At 36.0% G+C, this 14,862-nt stretch overlaps 1 protein-coding gene across 6 annotated transcripts in view; it reads left to right on the top strand.

Moving 5' to 3' along the window:
• Window positions 1–14,862, top strand: part of CTNNA3 (catenin alpha 3) — a 420,268-nt gene that overhangs the window by 275,049 nt on the left and 130,357 nt on the right. For 4 of the 6 annotated variants that reach the window (XM_052678006.1, XM_052678005.1, XM_052678009.1 and 1 more), the window contains exon 10: window positions 4,854–4,946. The exons of the other annotated variants lie outside the window; for them this stretch is intronic. In XM_052678006.1, the coding sequence (XP_052533966.1) occupies window positions 4,854–4,946 (93 nt within the window). The remainder of the gene's footprint in view (window positions 1–4,853; window positions 4,947–14,862) is intronic. 6 annotated transcript variants of the gene reach the window in all.

Here is a 14,862-nt window from a genome sequence, read left to right on the forward strand (position 1 = left end):
ACCATTTTTGTTCATAAGAGAGGGATGTAGGAAGCCCAGGGGAACTGTAGGCAGGTCAGTCTCACATCTGTGCCTAGGTAGGTCATAGAGCAGATCCTCCAGGAAACTGGACATGTATGAGATGGAGAGGTGACCTAGACAGCCAGCACAGCTGCTCCAAGGTCAGTTTGTGTCTGACCAATCTGGTAGCCCTCTGAGTTGGAGTGACGGCATTGGTAGACAAAGGAAAGGCAACTGCTGTCATCTACCTGGACTTTGGCATGGTCCCACACCATATGCTTATCTTTCAGTTGGAGAGAACATGGATTTGAAGAGTGTGCTATTTCACGTGTAAAAAATTGGTTAGATGTCACGTCCAGAGTATTGTTGTTAATGGGTCTAGGACCAGATGGAGGCCAGTAGAGAGGTGTATCTTAAATACCTGTCTTGAGACCAGTGCACTTCAACATCTTTTCCAATGACACATATAGTGAGATTGAAAGCATCCTTAGTAAGTTTGCTGATGGCAGAAGCTGAGTGGTGCAGTTGACAAAACAGAAGGGAGGGATGCCATCCTGGACCTGGTGAAAATTGAGAAGTGAGCTACATGAACCTAATGAGGCTGAACAAGGCAAAATCTACCATTTAATCTCTTTATTTGCTGATTGAGATCTGAAATGAAGGCTGTTTTGATCCAAGTCACTGTAGATGTTTGTAGTTAGAGTAGCTTTTTAGGGAGAGGACAATTTCTTATACTGGAATGAGTTTATTTTTGTGTAACTGACTGTGATGAGGGCAGATGTATTGAGACTAAGTGTTCGACAAAGGAGTGAAATGCTTTATTTGTGAATAAATACAAAGTAGAGTATTCCAGCAGGCAAATAGATGCAGGTCAATGCTGTTGAGATTTGCAACTTCACTAACCAGTTACTCAAGCATTGGATGCTGGTTTAATGGTGTCTGTAGTCCTGAATATGCACCCACTCAAATATCTTTGGTTTTGTGTATTCTGCCCAGGTTTAGTAATAGTAATGTTAGTAATGTTAGTAAATCTGTTTTATGATGATAAATTTCAGAGCAGTGTAGGGCAATTTTGTTTGTCAACTGCTGTCAGTTACGGTTAATCCCATGTTATGTTTCTATGAATTTTCTCCTTGTAACCTGTTTGGTGTCTTCATACTGCTTTAATACTGACCACTGATTTTTGATAGTAATTCTGGGCTACTATTGTTGAATTTGGCTCATATTGTAGTCAGCTGAATACTCCACTTGGAGTTGCAGGTCTCATAACTGGAAAAACACACAGCCATATTCTGAGATGTATAATGCTAAGAATGTTTAGATGTATTAAAATAATACTGTAAATTAGCTCTGCATGCTGAGATCTGGAGAAGGAATCTTTAACCTAGTTCTTCAGCTGTCTTTAGTTTTACGAATAGCAGTGAGAGAAAGCTAAATGAGGTTCTGCATTAAGCCTGACACTTAGATAAAAGTAAGTTATTTCTGAAATGTTTATTGTGTGGAGTTCTCACTTTCACACATGTCATCTTTGCTTCAATGGGCTGTGTTTTTAATTTTATATTTTTATTTTGTGTGTGACCCAGATTATCAAAGCAGTTTTCAAAATGACGTGTATGAAATGAAACTTACCTGAGCATGTATAGAACTTGTGATACAGACTGCTGATTTATGTTAGTTGAAAATAAGCAGCAGTCTAGTCCATTGGTATTTAAATATCCTTTTACTGATTAAATACCAAAATAAAATCTCTGGCATGCCTCATAAATAATGTTAGAGGAAGCACTGTTACATAATGCTCTGAGGAGTTTTTTCATGTTAACAAGGTAGTTGGTTACAGTTGAACAGGGGAAGTAGTTAGTCTCCAGTGTACAGTGTAGAGCTAATTTTGTTAAACCAGTAATGATTATGGCATTAATGGCGTAATGTGTAATTCACTTCTGCAGAAGAGGAAAGACATGGAGGCATATAAAAGAGAACTGCAGAGGGAACCAGGAGATAGGTATACAGGCTTGTAGAAGTATAATGTGTCAGAATATTTAAACTAGCAGTCAGGGATGTTTCTGGAAGAGTAGGAGGTAAAAAGTAAAAAGAGTCAGGAATAGCAACAAAATGAATGTTAAATCTATTTTCAGTATAGTTTCCACAAGAGTAACAACTAAAAAAAAAAAAAAAAAATACTAGTGTTACTTCTAAATGGAAGTATCTTGAGGCATTTTATAAGGAATACAAAAATTAAGTAGAAACTCTGGCAGCAGATGATAAACAGCTTAATATATAGGTCACTCTGAAAGTAAAGCCTTCTGTTTATTTCTGTAGAAACAACAACAGATACAAAGAGCACAATAACACTGTTTGATAGAGAAAAACCTTGCTACAAAACACTTATTTTTCACTGTTGTCACCATTTGGCATTTTGGCCAGCAGTCAAGAGTCTGCGTGCTGCACTTGTAAATATCTGCACTAGTGGAAGTGACACACTGTTGATGTCACCACTGCTGAAACGCACCTTCCATGCCTCACTGTGCTCATATCCGCTGTTTTTTTCTCCATAAATATTCAGCAAGTATCTATGAATGTCAGGGATGACATTTTTTTCTGCGTGGAGGAGTTAATTTACACACTTTTGTTTCATCTGCACTTCCGTGTTAGACATCGTTTTGTCAGACTGCGCCTCTGTTGCCATCTGTCAGACTGCAGCATGTGATGGGATACTGCAGGAAGGTTCAACCTGTACTACCGCAAAAACAACATCTGCCTCTGACATTGTGGGCCAACATGACAAAATAGGAAGCATTACTTTTGGAGCAGCCCTTATATAACTAATCAACTTGATTTTATGTTTTAGTTTGTAGTACCAAAGAGATCTCTTCAGGACATAGTGAGGGAAATGACTTAAGAGTTAGTATACTTATGGTTGAGACCATGATGATGATGATGATTTACTGTTATCTGGATTGTCTTTTAGGTGGAATAGCTGTAGATTTAATCAGCTACTGAAGATGACAGAGAGCTCTATTACTTACATATAAGTTATACGTGAGGGCTGCCCTGAAAGTAGTGCTTCCTGTTTGTAATGTTGGCTCATGACATAATAAGTAGATGAAAATTTTATCTGAATGGCAGTGAAAGATTTCCTAATGTCAAGTAAAATGAAGGCAAGGAGGTAAATTCACTGTCAGGATGGCAATGCAATATGTATTCCTAAAACTGAGCTGAAATGTTGTAACACAATTAATATATTATAATACAGTGACTGACTACTACTTTTTCAAAAACTGTTTTGATTTTTAAAAGACTTTAGTATAAACAACATAGTCTTATGTTTGTTTTAGTTATAAAATAGCTTATTGTAAGTTCCCAATGCTTGGAATATTGGATTAGACCATTACCAAGACATACATAAAACTAAGATTCATGAGGAGAAGATTGAGAATAGGAACAGTTTTTCTCAAATATTGTATTTAAAAAATATTAATACAGTTGTCTAAAATAAGAGAATAGTTTCAGTGCAACTATGAAAACTGAAATTCTTCAATCCTAAAACTGTTTTTATATTACTTAGGTGGGGAACCAATTAATTGTTGGAACAACAGGAAAAGGTTCATAAATTATTTCTAAGGAGACACAGCTGTGCATGGAAAGCCGCGCATTCTACCCCTCATTCTCTTCAGAATTTTGGAAGGAAAGAGTAATTTACTTGTCCTTGGACTAACAGATTCTTTTTAATGATTTATATCAATTAAGTAAATAGAAAATTCTGATAACAGAACATTATTAAATTATTCTTTGTTGGAAAGTCTATTAAAATGTTGATAAATAAAGATTGGTTTTTATTGTTTGGCACCTGGGCCATGCAGTTCATTTCATGACTTGTGAATAATTACAGATTAAGTATGCCTATTTATTTTGTATCTGTGCTGTTAGCAGCAGCACTACAGAGGACTTTTTCTCAAGCAGTTCTTAATCTGTGTTAATGTAAGAGTGATGCATGTGTAAATAAAGCTATTTCAGCAAAGGATTATCAAAGCTATGAAAGTGTAGTAATTTACGTAAGGGCCTTACACGGCTTCAGCACAGTGAAAAGATCTACTGGGTCTTGGTCTCCCAAAGGCACTCTTGTGCATTTGTCAAGCCAGCCCATTACAATGGATTGTTGTTGAGCTGCAGTTAACTTAAGTGAGAGTGTGCTCTTTTTCCTTCATCTTTGCTAAGTTGTTGAGTTGTGTAACCTTGAAGGAAGGCTTTTTTTTTTTTTTTCATATAAAAGAAGTTGTATCTCCACTGCATTTAGTTAAACAGAAGATAAACTGGAACTTGCATATATTTCATGTTTTCTTATATATTCTCAATATAAATTGTACTGACATGACTATTTCATTAGGTAATTCTACAGCTAATTAATGATCTGTGTATGACACAGGGCATAGTCACTCTATTTCATAGAGTGACTCTATATTCATTGTATCAAATCATGGCAAGTCTGACTGGATCTTGAGGACTTAAAAATAAGTAAGTTTAAAAAAAACATAGCTGTATATATGCTGTATATACAAAACAACCACAAGGGATTTAAGAAGCCATAGGATCCTAATTTGAAATCTCCTTAAGTTATATAAACAATATAGTGCAGGTATTACATGGTGAACTTGAACTGGTGAGAGGTAATGAGATTCCTTGTTACCAACCCCCTCTTTCCACAGCTCCCTTTTTTTTCTGCAGAGTTCTCTTCTTCAGATATGTTGTTGGACAAATTAATTTCCCCAAGTAATGAAGTCTTCCTTGCAGAGATGCCTTTGCTAAGTTTGGTAGCATGGGGATGAATACCTACTTATAAAACTATTTGTTTATTTAAGGTTGCTAATCTTGCTTGTTCGTTGTCAACAAATGAAGACGGAATGAAAATTGTCCAAATGGCAGCTAATCACATAGAGACTTTGTGCCCACAGGTATGACTTTTTCAATTAATTCCCATTACGATGCACTGAGCATGCAGTGTTTTGTTACACAACATAGATGTTTAGTTATGCTACTTCAGTCTAACATTCACATTCAGTTCTCACGGTGGTTAGTGTAGTTAAATGAAAACTGAATAACCAATGAAGGGCATGTACTTAGTTAATCCTTTTGCTATTTCTTAGTGGTTAACGCAGGAATTGTGTATAGCCTATTGATTGGGAGTCTTAAGGAGTTGTGGGAATCACAATTTAAGAAACATGTTGTTTTGTTTCAGAAATTAAACCTGACTGTATGAATAGACTACTATGATAGGCAAATCAGGAGTGTCTTTACTTATACAAAACACAGTACATATTTTGACTGAACTTGAAATGCTATTACACCTTGCTTTATTTTATGTATATGTGAATGTTCTGGTATTAATTCTGATTATTGCCAACCAAAAGCTTGAACTTTTGTCTGAAGCAGATGAATAAGAATTAGCGCAGCTGCAGATACTTTATTGGTACTTTGCTCATTGTGTTTCTCATGTTCAGAATTACAGACGTAACACTTCTGCAGTTACATAATTCTGTTTAGAGCAGAGATGATTTGTGTGAATCTAACACGAGTTGTTTCAGCCTTGAGGCAACATAATTTCAAGATCATTAGTTCTTTGAAGAACACTACAGTTCACACGGTGATCAAAGTATTCTTATCCTTTTCTGTGCTTGAATGCTAAATATAGTTGAAATAGAAGGTGAAGAACAAATATTAACAGTACATTCAATTACAAGCTTGAGGTGTCCATTTTATACCCACTGAGTGAAAGACAAGACATGAGAAAAAGGAATTCACATATGTAAGTGTGATACTCTGAAAGCGTTCTGTCTTATCATTGAATTACAGAAAGGTTTGGGTTTGAAGGTACCTTAAGGACCATCCAGTTCCAACCACCCATGCTACGAGCAGGGATACCTCCCACTAGATGAGGTTGCCTAAAGTCCCATTGGCACTGAGCACTCCCAGGGATGGGGCTTCCACAACTTCTCTGAGCAACCTTTTCTAGTGCCTCACTGCTCTCATTGTATGGAATTGCTTACTTAAGTCTAATCTAAATTTACCTTCTTTAAGGTAATTACTCCTTATTCTATCATTACACTCCCTGAAAGAAATCATTGTTTAATGTCTATTTTTACAACTTCGTAGCATTTCAGTGTTTTATACATATCACTGTGTAAAATGGCTTACTTGCTTTATTACATTACTTTTTTTTGTAGGATTATTAGCCTGTAAGAAGAATTTGTTAACAGCTTCTTCCAGCGGCTTTATTTCTCCAAGGATACAAGTGAACCTTTGCAATATGTTATTATGCATCCAGTTGTAGTGGTTTTTTTTTTTGTTTCTTTGTTTTGTGGGTTTTTTTTTTTTTTTTAACTTAGAATTATCAGTATCACATGTGGTAGCGGAAACTATGAAAGCTGATTTTTACTAGAGGATTACTTTTTTTTTGTGGCCATTTAAATTGCTACGTTTTAATTTTCTGTAGTAAAATGGAAATTTATTGTTTTTGTTTTGCTTCATTTCCCCTTGGCGTGGTATATATTGTCTTTTTGTTTCAGTTTTTTTATTTGTTTGTTTTGTTGTTCTTTTTCTTCTTTTTTTTTTTTAACTTGAAAAACCTTTAAAATTCATTTCAGGGATGAATTAGTTGATGATTATAAGTTGATCTAAATGGAGAATGCTATGTGCACATGAAAAGATTGTGTTACTGTTAATGGTGTGTTCATTGTGGAGCATTTGCTCCAGGATCATTCCCTGTGAATGCAATTGGTATTTTACTGAAGTAAGAACAGCAGAGTAAGGCATCTGCATTTTCACAGTAAATCATATTATGCTATATCATTAAAAAATTCTCCACAGGAAAACAATTATTTCTGAAGATCCCCGCGGAGCATATCAATTAGAGTTTGAAATAGGAGAAATTTACATGCAGAAATCCCCAGTATTCTTAAATCTGTAGAGTTAAAAAACAAACAAACAAACAATCAGTGCTCAGAAAAAATATATTGCCAGAAGGGAGCCAAGTTGTTTGGATTAAAGTCAAGAAACATTGAATGAAAACCAAAACAAACCCTCCTCCCTCAGGCAAACATGCCCCTTCCCTCCTGCCCCCACAAAAAAGAAAAAAAAACTCAACCCCTCCCCCCACCACCAAATAACACCTGCAAAAGACACTGTGGAGTCTTTAGGTTTGAGCATCAAGATTTCCCATGATGCCATAGCAGTGATGAAAAGGTAGACAGAAAATTGGCAAGCGCTGGAAGAAAGCCTTGTAATTGTTAGAATTCATACAAGTGCGTATGTTCTCTTAATTATACTGTTCTGTATTTAAAAGTAGAGAGGTGACTCTGAACTCAAGCTTTTTTAAATGAGATTGAATTAAAAAATATTTACTAATAATAAATAATAACTAATAATAACTAATAATAACTAATAATAAATATTTTAAAGTAGAGAGGTGACTCTGAACTCAAGCTTTTTTAAATGAGATTGAATTAAAAAATATTTACTAATAATAAATAAACTAAGATAAGTGTTTAATAAATTGATAAGCTAAGAAAATATGTTAAGGCAGATATGAAACAATTTCTGTCTGTGAAATTGGTTGAGGAATGTATTTTAATAATATTTAATTTTATATTAATAATAATAGAATGTAGAGAGAGTCATATGTTTTAGGTAATGAAAAATAATTCCTGTTCATGGTAATAGCTTTTAGTGGGAGGTTTTTCTCGAGTGTCAAGTAGGTAAAATCTAAAATGTTGCAGTTGTTCAGTGTGGGAATCCATCTTGTCTTCCTGGTATGCAAACAAATTTGTGATCTCATCAAATCTGCTAGAAAGAAAAGGAAAAGAATCTACAAAAGCAAGCAAACAATTATATTTTTGTACAGAAAGGGTACAAAATGATAGTTATTTCTTACTCTGGGATTTGAGTTTGTTCCCTTCATGTTTCACTGAAGAGATGTGTTGGAGGAAGTCTCTTGATCCTCTGTTTGTCTCATGGTAGAGGTCAAGATAAGCAGTAGACGGTAAACCTGTTGGATATAGAGATGGAAAAATTTCCTAAAGGTAGGACATTAGTAATAAGTAGACAAAGGTTCCAGTTTCTTTTTCTAAAATGCCATTGTTTTTTACGTTTACCTCATATTCAATCTGATCAGCTTTCATGTCGCTCAACAATTATGTCCAGCAAGCTAGGCTAACAAAAGGAGGAGCTAGGGTAAGAAGAAGACTGTGGAAGACTCCCTCCTCAGTGTCCTCTACTTTGGGCTGGACAAACCAAAGGACTTCAGTTACTCCTCATACATCTTCTCCTCTAGACTGTTCACCATCTTTTTAGCCCTCCTTTGGGCACTTTCTATAGTATTATGTCCTTTTTGTATGGTGGTGCCCAAAACTGCGCCAGTACTCAAGGTGAGGCTGTACCAGTGTACAGCAGGACAGTCACTTCCTCAGCTGGCTAGAAGTGCTGTGTTTGCACTCCGGGGGACAGCTGATCTTCCTGGCTGCTGGGGCACACTGTTGACTTGCTGTTCAACTTACTGTCAACCAAGAACCCCAGATCCCTTTTAGCAGAGCTGCTCTCTTGTGTTTCATCTCCCAGTCTGTATGTGTAGCAGAGTTGCCTCTTCCCAGGTGCAGAATTTGGTTACTTGTTCTTGTTAAACCTCGTGTGGTCAGTGCAGCTCTCTGATTTAAAAGTCCTCCAGTTGAAGTATTCTACTCTGTTAAACAAGATAATGAGGTGATCTGTGGAACATATTTATGTGCCTCAGGTTTCTAAGCCATTCATATACAGATCTGACATTATCATCTTCAACATTGTACGTTTGTTTATCCTGTGTGATATATCTTTTTCAACGTTAGCTGAACTGTCTGGAACTCATTTGCAGTATTCAGGGATTACAGAACTGCTTCTTTATTAACCTGTTTATCCACAGTGAGGAGAATGTAAAAAAATAAATAAATAAAAAAAATCCCAACAAAACAAAAAAACAACTATCAAGTTTTTTAGGAGAAGCCAGATATTGCAGCCCTTTTCTCTTTGACTTTTAGTAATTTCAACATAGCTGTGGTGCTTTCTTTCCTGTCTGAAACGGGCAGCCATGAACCTTTTACATGTTTCTGGAAACATGTTTTACATGTTTTGAAATTTTGTTTATTCATTTCAGAAACACAGTGGCATCAGGAGTTTACTATGGTGTTTTTTGAGTCTGTGGCTGGTACTCTAGATATCTTCTACAGACATTGTGTTGTCATCTTCACTGATTACACTATGGTTCTGTACAAAGTAGCATGAAAGCTTTGAGCAGCCTCACAGTTGCAGCAGTGTGACTCGTGGACAAATATTCAGTTAAAACTCTAAAGTCCAAGAAGGACTTACCAGGTCTCTGTATGCTTTCTTAAAATTGTGATTATAACTTTTTTTTTTTGTTATATTTTGCTTAAGCTCTTAATGTGAACACCCTGTAAGTATTTTCTCAAAACTAAATGTTTTATCAGTGTTCTTTCCCTTACAAAAATCAGCAGGAGATTTTATTTTTTCCTTTGAGTTATATTTTGATTTACACTTAAATTGTTCAGCTCTTCCAGGTTGACACACATTGGTGCATATTATTTGCTTCTAAATTATTTTCTGAAAAGTCTGTACTTCATTGAACAAACCTGAAAATTTTCCTTGGTAAAAAAGAGACTTCATAGCTAATAAGTGGGCAGCCTTCTTTTGATGTTATTTTTTTTCAGATACTGTAGTTTAGTTGTGATGCTGTGGATTTTTGAAACTGACAATCTACATTTCCTATATATTTGCTTTTTCATCAGAGAAAATCAATCATTCATTTTGTTCTTTGCTCATAAAATGGGGGATACTGAAGAAGCTTTTTGTAAGTATCATAAAAACAGTTTGCCATTATCACTTTCATAACCACAGCTGTTTCATCTTCTTGTTTGAACAGGCTTTGTTGCATCTGCTTTTATCTGTCTTCACACCATTTTATACACATACAGCAGTCTTGTGCAAGGGCAGAAGTAATAGGGGAATCGCAGAATCATAGAATGGCTTGGGTTGAAAGGGAACTCAAAGATCATGTAGTTCCAAGCGTGTGCCATGGGCAGGATTGCCAACCACTAGATCAGGAATGTGATAAATCAGTGAGTTGTCTACCATCTGCTTTAAAAGAGATAAAACAGATGTTAGTATCTCTAACAGTGTCAGGCATCTTTTTATGTACCTTCTCTGGTTTTTGAATCAAGAGATTAATTAAAAGAACACATCATGACTTAATATTTTGGAAACCAAAGCACAGACATTTTGGTGAAGTAATGCATTTTGCTTGTATCTTTTCCCTGTGTCATGCACAGTGCTACTGAAGTTAATGAAAAAATTCTTGTTAATCAAAGAAATCTCATTAACCTTACTATGGTAGTCTGCTTGAATGCTCCTGTGTTTAATTCCTTCTTTTACACCTTTGCTTCACAAGCAGTTTAATCTGGTGTACATCTCTTGTGCTGAGAGAGATTCAGCCCCTGCCTACTCTCAAGGTGTGATTTCTGCTTCCTTCCCTTGTGACCAAAGTAGCATTCAGCTGTATGCATCAGATCACTGAGAATCAAGTTCAGAAGGGAGCAGGAAGGTTAGTTTTCCTTCAAGTCAGTTGTCTGATACAGTTTGTTGTATGAGTATACGAACCTTTCTCATTTCCTCTGGCATAGTTATTGTCACTAGTAGTTGTAGGCTGTTACCTTTTCCTGTTTGTGGAGATTGAAGTTTGTCATTTTTAAACAGACGGTAAAGCTTGTGACTTTTTTAACTGGCTAGGGTAGCGTAGAATCCTAATGCTGTGGGCCAGCAGAATGAATTGGAAGGCCTAATGCTTTATGCTGTAATGCAAATAGGCTTAGCTGAATATTTGCTTTGGCTTGAACTTTGTCCATCATCAGTTTAAAGGAAAATAAAAATTAAACTATGACTCTCAGATTCCCTTGAAAATCTCACATTGGAAGTGACCGCTTGGCTCTTTTATGGTAGCACTTAGAGAATAATTTATTGCAAAATGCCCAGAGGTTTTCTGTCTTAACTTTTATCTTCCAGTTTCTGTTGTGTAAGAAGAGAATCCTCAACAAATTCTCAGATTGTAATATAAATAAAAATATCACCTACGCATGCTGAATGGCCTCATCTTAGCACTGTGGAAATTGTTCTGTTTCATTCTCTTACGATTGCTCCACCTGTGGTTGCTGTAGGTACTGGGAAGCCAAAGTGATGAGGAAGTTTTTTAAAGTTGTTGGAAAGGTATATATTCTAGATGCATGCTGCACAAAAACGCTATGAATGTTCTATAAAGAAATTATTTTTCCCTGCACCTTTGAAACTTGAAAGCTTTCTTCCTGGAATGGTATTTCTTTCTTTCTTCAATGTCATCATTTGTTGTGATTTAGTAAGTTTTCTCAAGATGCCATGTTTTGTTGAATGCTAAGAATGCTAAGGAAGAGAAGAAAGGCAGTAAAACTCTGTTATTAATAGCGTGAAATAAAAAAAATATATATATACTGAGTCTGGGGAGGGGACTGATACAGTAGGAAAGCATAGAGTAGTACATGACAGCATAATAATACCTTTGTTAAGAGATTTATTTTCACATGTCTTTTTCGAAAATAGGGGAGGGCAGCAATAAAGAGCTGAGAATATGTATAGTTGTAGAATGCGGTAATAGAGAAGTATAAATAGCAGAGATGGGAACATTTTACTCTTATTGAAGCAAGAAGCTGAAACCAAACTGATCATATATGGTTCCATGTGCAGTAAGTTTGTTTCTTGATATTGAGCACAGCATTGTTATCTGCAGCTTCCCAAGTTTTGGGATGGTTTCCAAAAGAAGTATTGTGTGTGTGATGGGGATCCTCGTGGGTGTGTGATGGGGATCCTCGTGGGTGCTTCAGCGCCTTCAAGGCAGCTAACAGTATTGTTTGCAGGGAACAACAGATGGGTGCTCCAAATCTGGCAAGTTCTGGTGCAGCAGTAGAGGAACGTGTTTGTCAGTGTTCAGGTAACACTGCAGCTACCTCTGAGGAAACCTAACTTTGGTATACCTGGTGGCTTTTTTTTTTTCTTTTTTTTTTCCCCATTTTATTCATAGTAGTAATTTTATTTTATTTTTTTAAAGTTACTACTTCTATTAGTACTACAGTAGAAAGTGAATGAGGTAGAGACAAGTTCAGTATATCTGCAGCATGGCCAGGGTTAGAACTGTGTGGTCTACACTCTTCTATGTGCATGTATGATGTGTAAGTTGCAGCTAAGGACCAAGCTTTTGGCAGTTTGTAGTGTCTTCTGTACAAGTTTTCAAAGCAAAGTAGACACAAATTTTCCTTTCTTCACACCCACCTTCCCCTTTCATCACCTGTACAGGCACAGACTTCAGTGAGTTTTGGGAATAATAGCATGTTTTTCAGAGAAGTGTCTATCCTAGAGATGTGTAGAGAGGTAAATCTTACAAATTTGGCCAATTCATGTTTCTGATGAGCTTCCAGGTTTTTTAAATTATAGTTTAAAATGGTTTCCACCGAAGTAGCATCAAGTTTAAGGCAGCAAATGACTACCAGTCTGTGTTGAAACGATTTGTTCCTGGAAGCCAAAATGCTAAAATGTCGTTGAAAGAGGCAAAGAGAGGTAACATGATCTGCAAGTGGCTTTTATACATTACGTTTGTGTAGTGATAAACACAAAGTTTGTGACAGTCTGCCAATCAGTTACATGGTCCAAGAAAAGGCATTCAAATAAACTCCAAAGTACACACCCAAATGTGGATGATGAATACTTACCCGCATTTTCAGTTCTTTTGCACTTCTGTAATATTTCAAACTGAAATAATGAAAATGCCTCTTCAATTTTCATTTTTACTTGTCTCAGAATTATGTTAGGATCTCTGTTCAATAACCTAAGTTCAGTGCCACCTTATTTCTCATTTTTTATTAGTCTGCTCTGAACCCTGCAGTAATCTTTTCAGCAACTGAAATTGGTTTCTCAGAAATGCGGATACTTCATTAAGGTTAAAGAACAAAGCCTTCAGCGAGCATTTAAAGATCACATAGTCCACATTTCCTCTTCTTTCTTCTACCAATGCAGGATCAATTCTTCCATGGTTTACATATAAACCTGCTTTATATATTCTTGGTTTGGCAGGTGGTGAGCATTTGCTTGTGCATCATTTGTTATGCACGTGCACACACAGTCATAACTATTATTCTTTATCCCAGTAAAAAGTTTTATCTCAAGTCATGAGTTCTGTGGGCTTTTTTTTTTGTGTGTATGTTTGTGTGTCTGTTCCCCCATCTCACAGGGAAGGGAATGAATGAACAGGTTTGGCCGTAAAACTGGAAACTGATGTGTTTTTTTTTTATGCTCCCTGCATACACAGAAAGTTTCTGTGAGGATCTGCAGGATGTGATAAGCACTACTATAGAGGTGGTACTTCCGAAGCACTAAATGCAGAACTTTTTAAAAAACACTATCTGAGTGCAAATCTTGAGTCATCATGTTTTCTCTCTCATTTTCCTTCTTGATTTTTCATGTCAGGAAATTGAAATGAGGCATTGAGAACACCTCATGCCTCTTTTCTGCACTGGGTAGAATGGTGGTTAGGAAGTGAAAGTATTCACTGTTGATATAGAGGGTAAAAGACAGAAAGAGGATTTCAGTGCAGATCCTTTCCTTCTTACTTTGTATATTCCTTTATATACATAGGGTTTTTTCATTACTGTCTTACCCAAGTCACTTGTAATCACCACAGGGTGCAATTTCTTACCGTTTAAAGTTTAACTTTGCTTTTATTATATTTTATCACCTCTAATTGAATAGAAATCATAAGTGGTTGACTCCATCAATACAGTACTGTATTGAGATATGGTAGCAGCATAACTGAAGAGCTCTTGTGAAGCAGAGTTTAAAAACTTGATGTGGTTGTATCTTTTTCATTTTAAGTATTTATTTTAATAAACAGAGAAAGTAATTTGAATTACTGGTAAAACCATGTTAGTTGAGGATGGCTTTATCATAATGTGTTACTGCCTACTTTGAAGTATGTATTCAAAGTACATTGTTTAGTGTCAAAGGTTATATAAAGAGGAATAACAGTAACAGAGAAAAATGCTGAATATTAATAAAAATGAGTGCTAATAACCTCTTAAATTCCCAGCTTCTTTGCAAAAAATATTACATGCTTGCAGAGCCTGTAGTAGAAGCAATATAGGTATATGGAAATGGAAGCCTTCAGCAATTTGAGCAGTCTGTTGACTTGAGAAGCCAGAAGCAGTTGGCTATCAGAGCATGAATAAACATCTGCAGGGAAAGATCTTATATTCCCAAAGAAATGATGCTGCAAGTGGATAGTGCATATGGGAATGTGAGCAGAGGGGCTGCAATGATAGTTTGCTTATGCCTAGAATATAAGCACCTTTGCTGTTGTCTTCAAATAGGCCTTTCAGGGTCTCCGGTGACTCATTTTTAATGTATGCATTCTGATAGAGTAGAAATGATCAATCTTTTTATTCATGTCAGCATTGCTGTGCTGTTGCTATTTTTAAAATATTCATTTTTTCCCATTTTTTTCAAATGTTAGAAATAAAATGATCCATGATTTTGCAGTGATCCAAACTGTACTTAGCATTCATTTTGGAAGGGCTTTTCATCTCTCTGGGATTTACCATGTTTCTTTTTAGATTTTATTGGAGGAGAGAAATTTGCATAAAAACTCAAAAAAAAAGTTCCCGTCCACACATTAAGTATTTTAGCAGAGTATGTTTACTGATGATTGCATTTAAAAAATATAATTGAGTGGGGAATTGGATGATGGTTTTCATGAGT

This window comes from Tympanuchus pallidicinctus, unplaced genomic scaffold (genome assembly GCF_026119805.1).
Source record: "Tympanuchus pallidicinctus isolate F22 unplaced genomic scaffold, pur_lepc_1.0 scaffold16, whole genome shotgun sequence".
Lineage (NCBI taxonomy): Eukaryota > Metazoa > Chordata > Aves > Galliformes > Phasianidae > Tympanuchus > Tympanuchus pallidicinctus.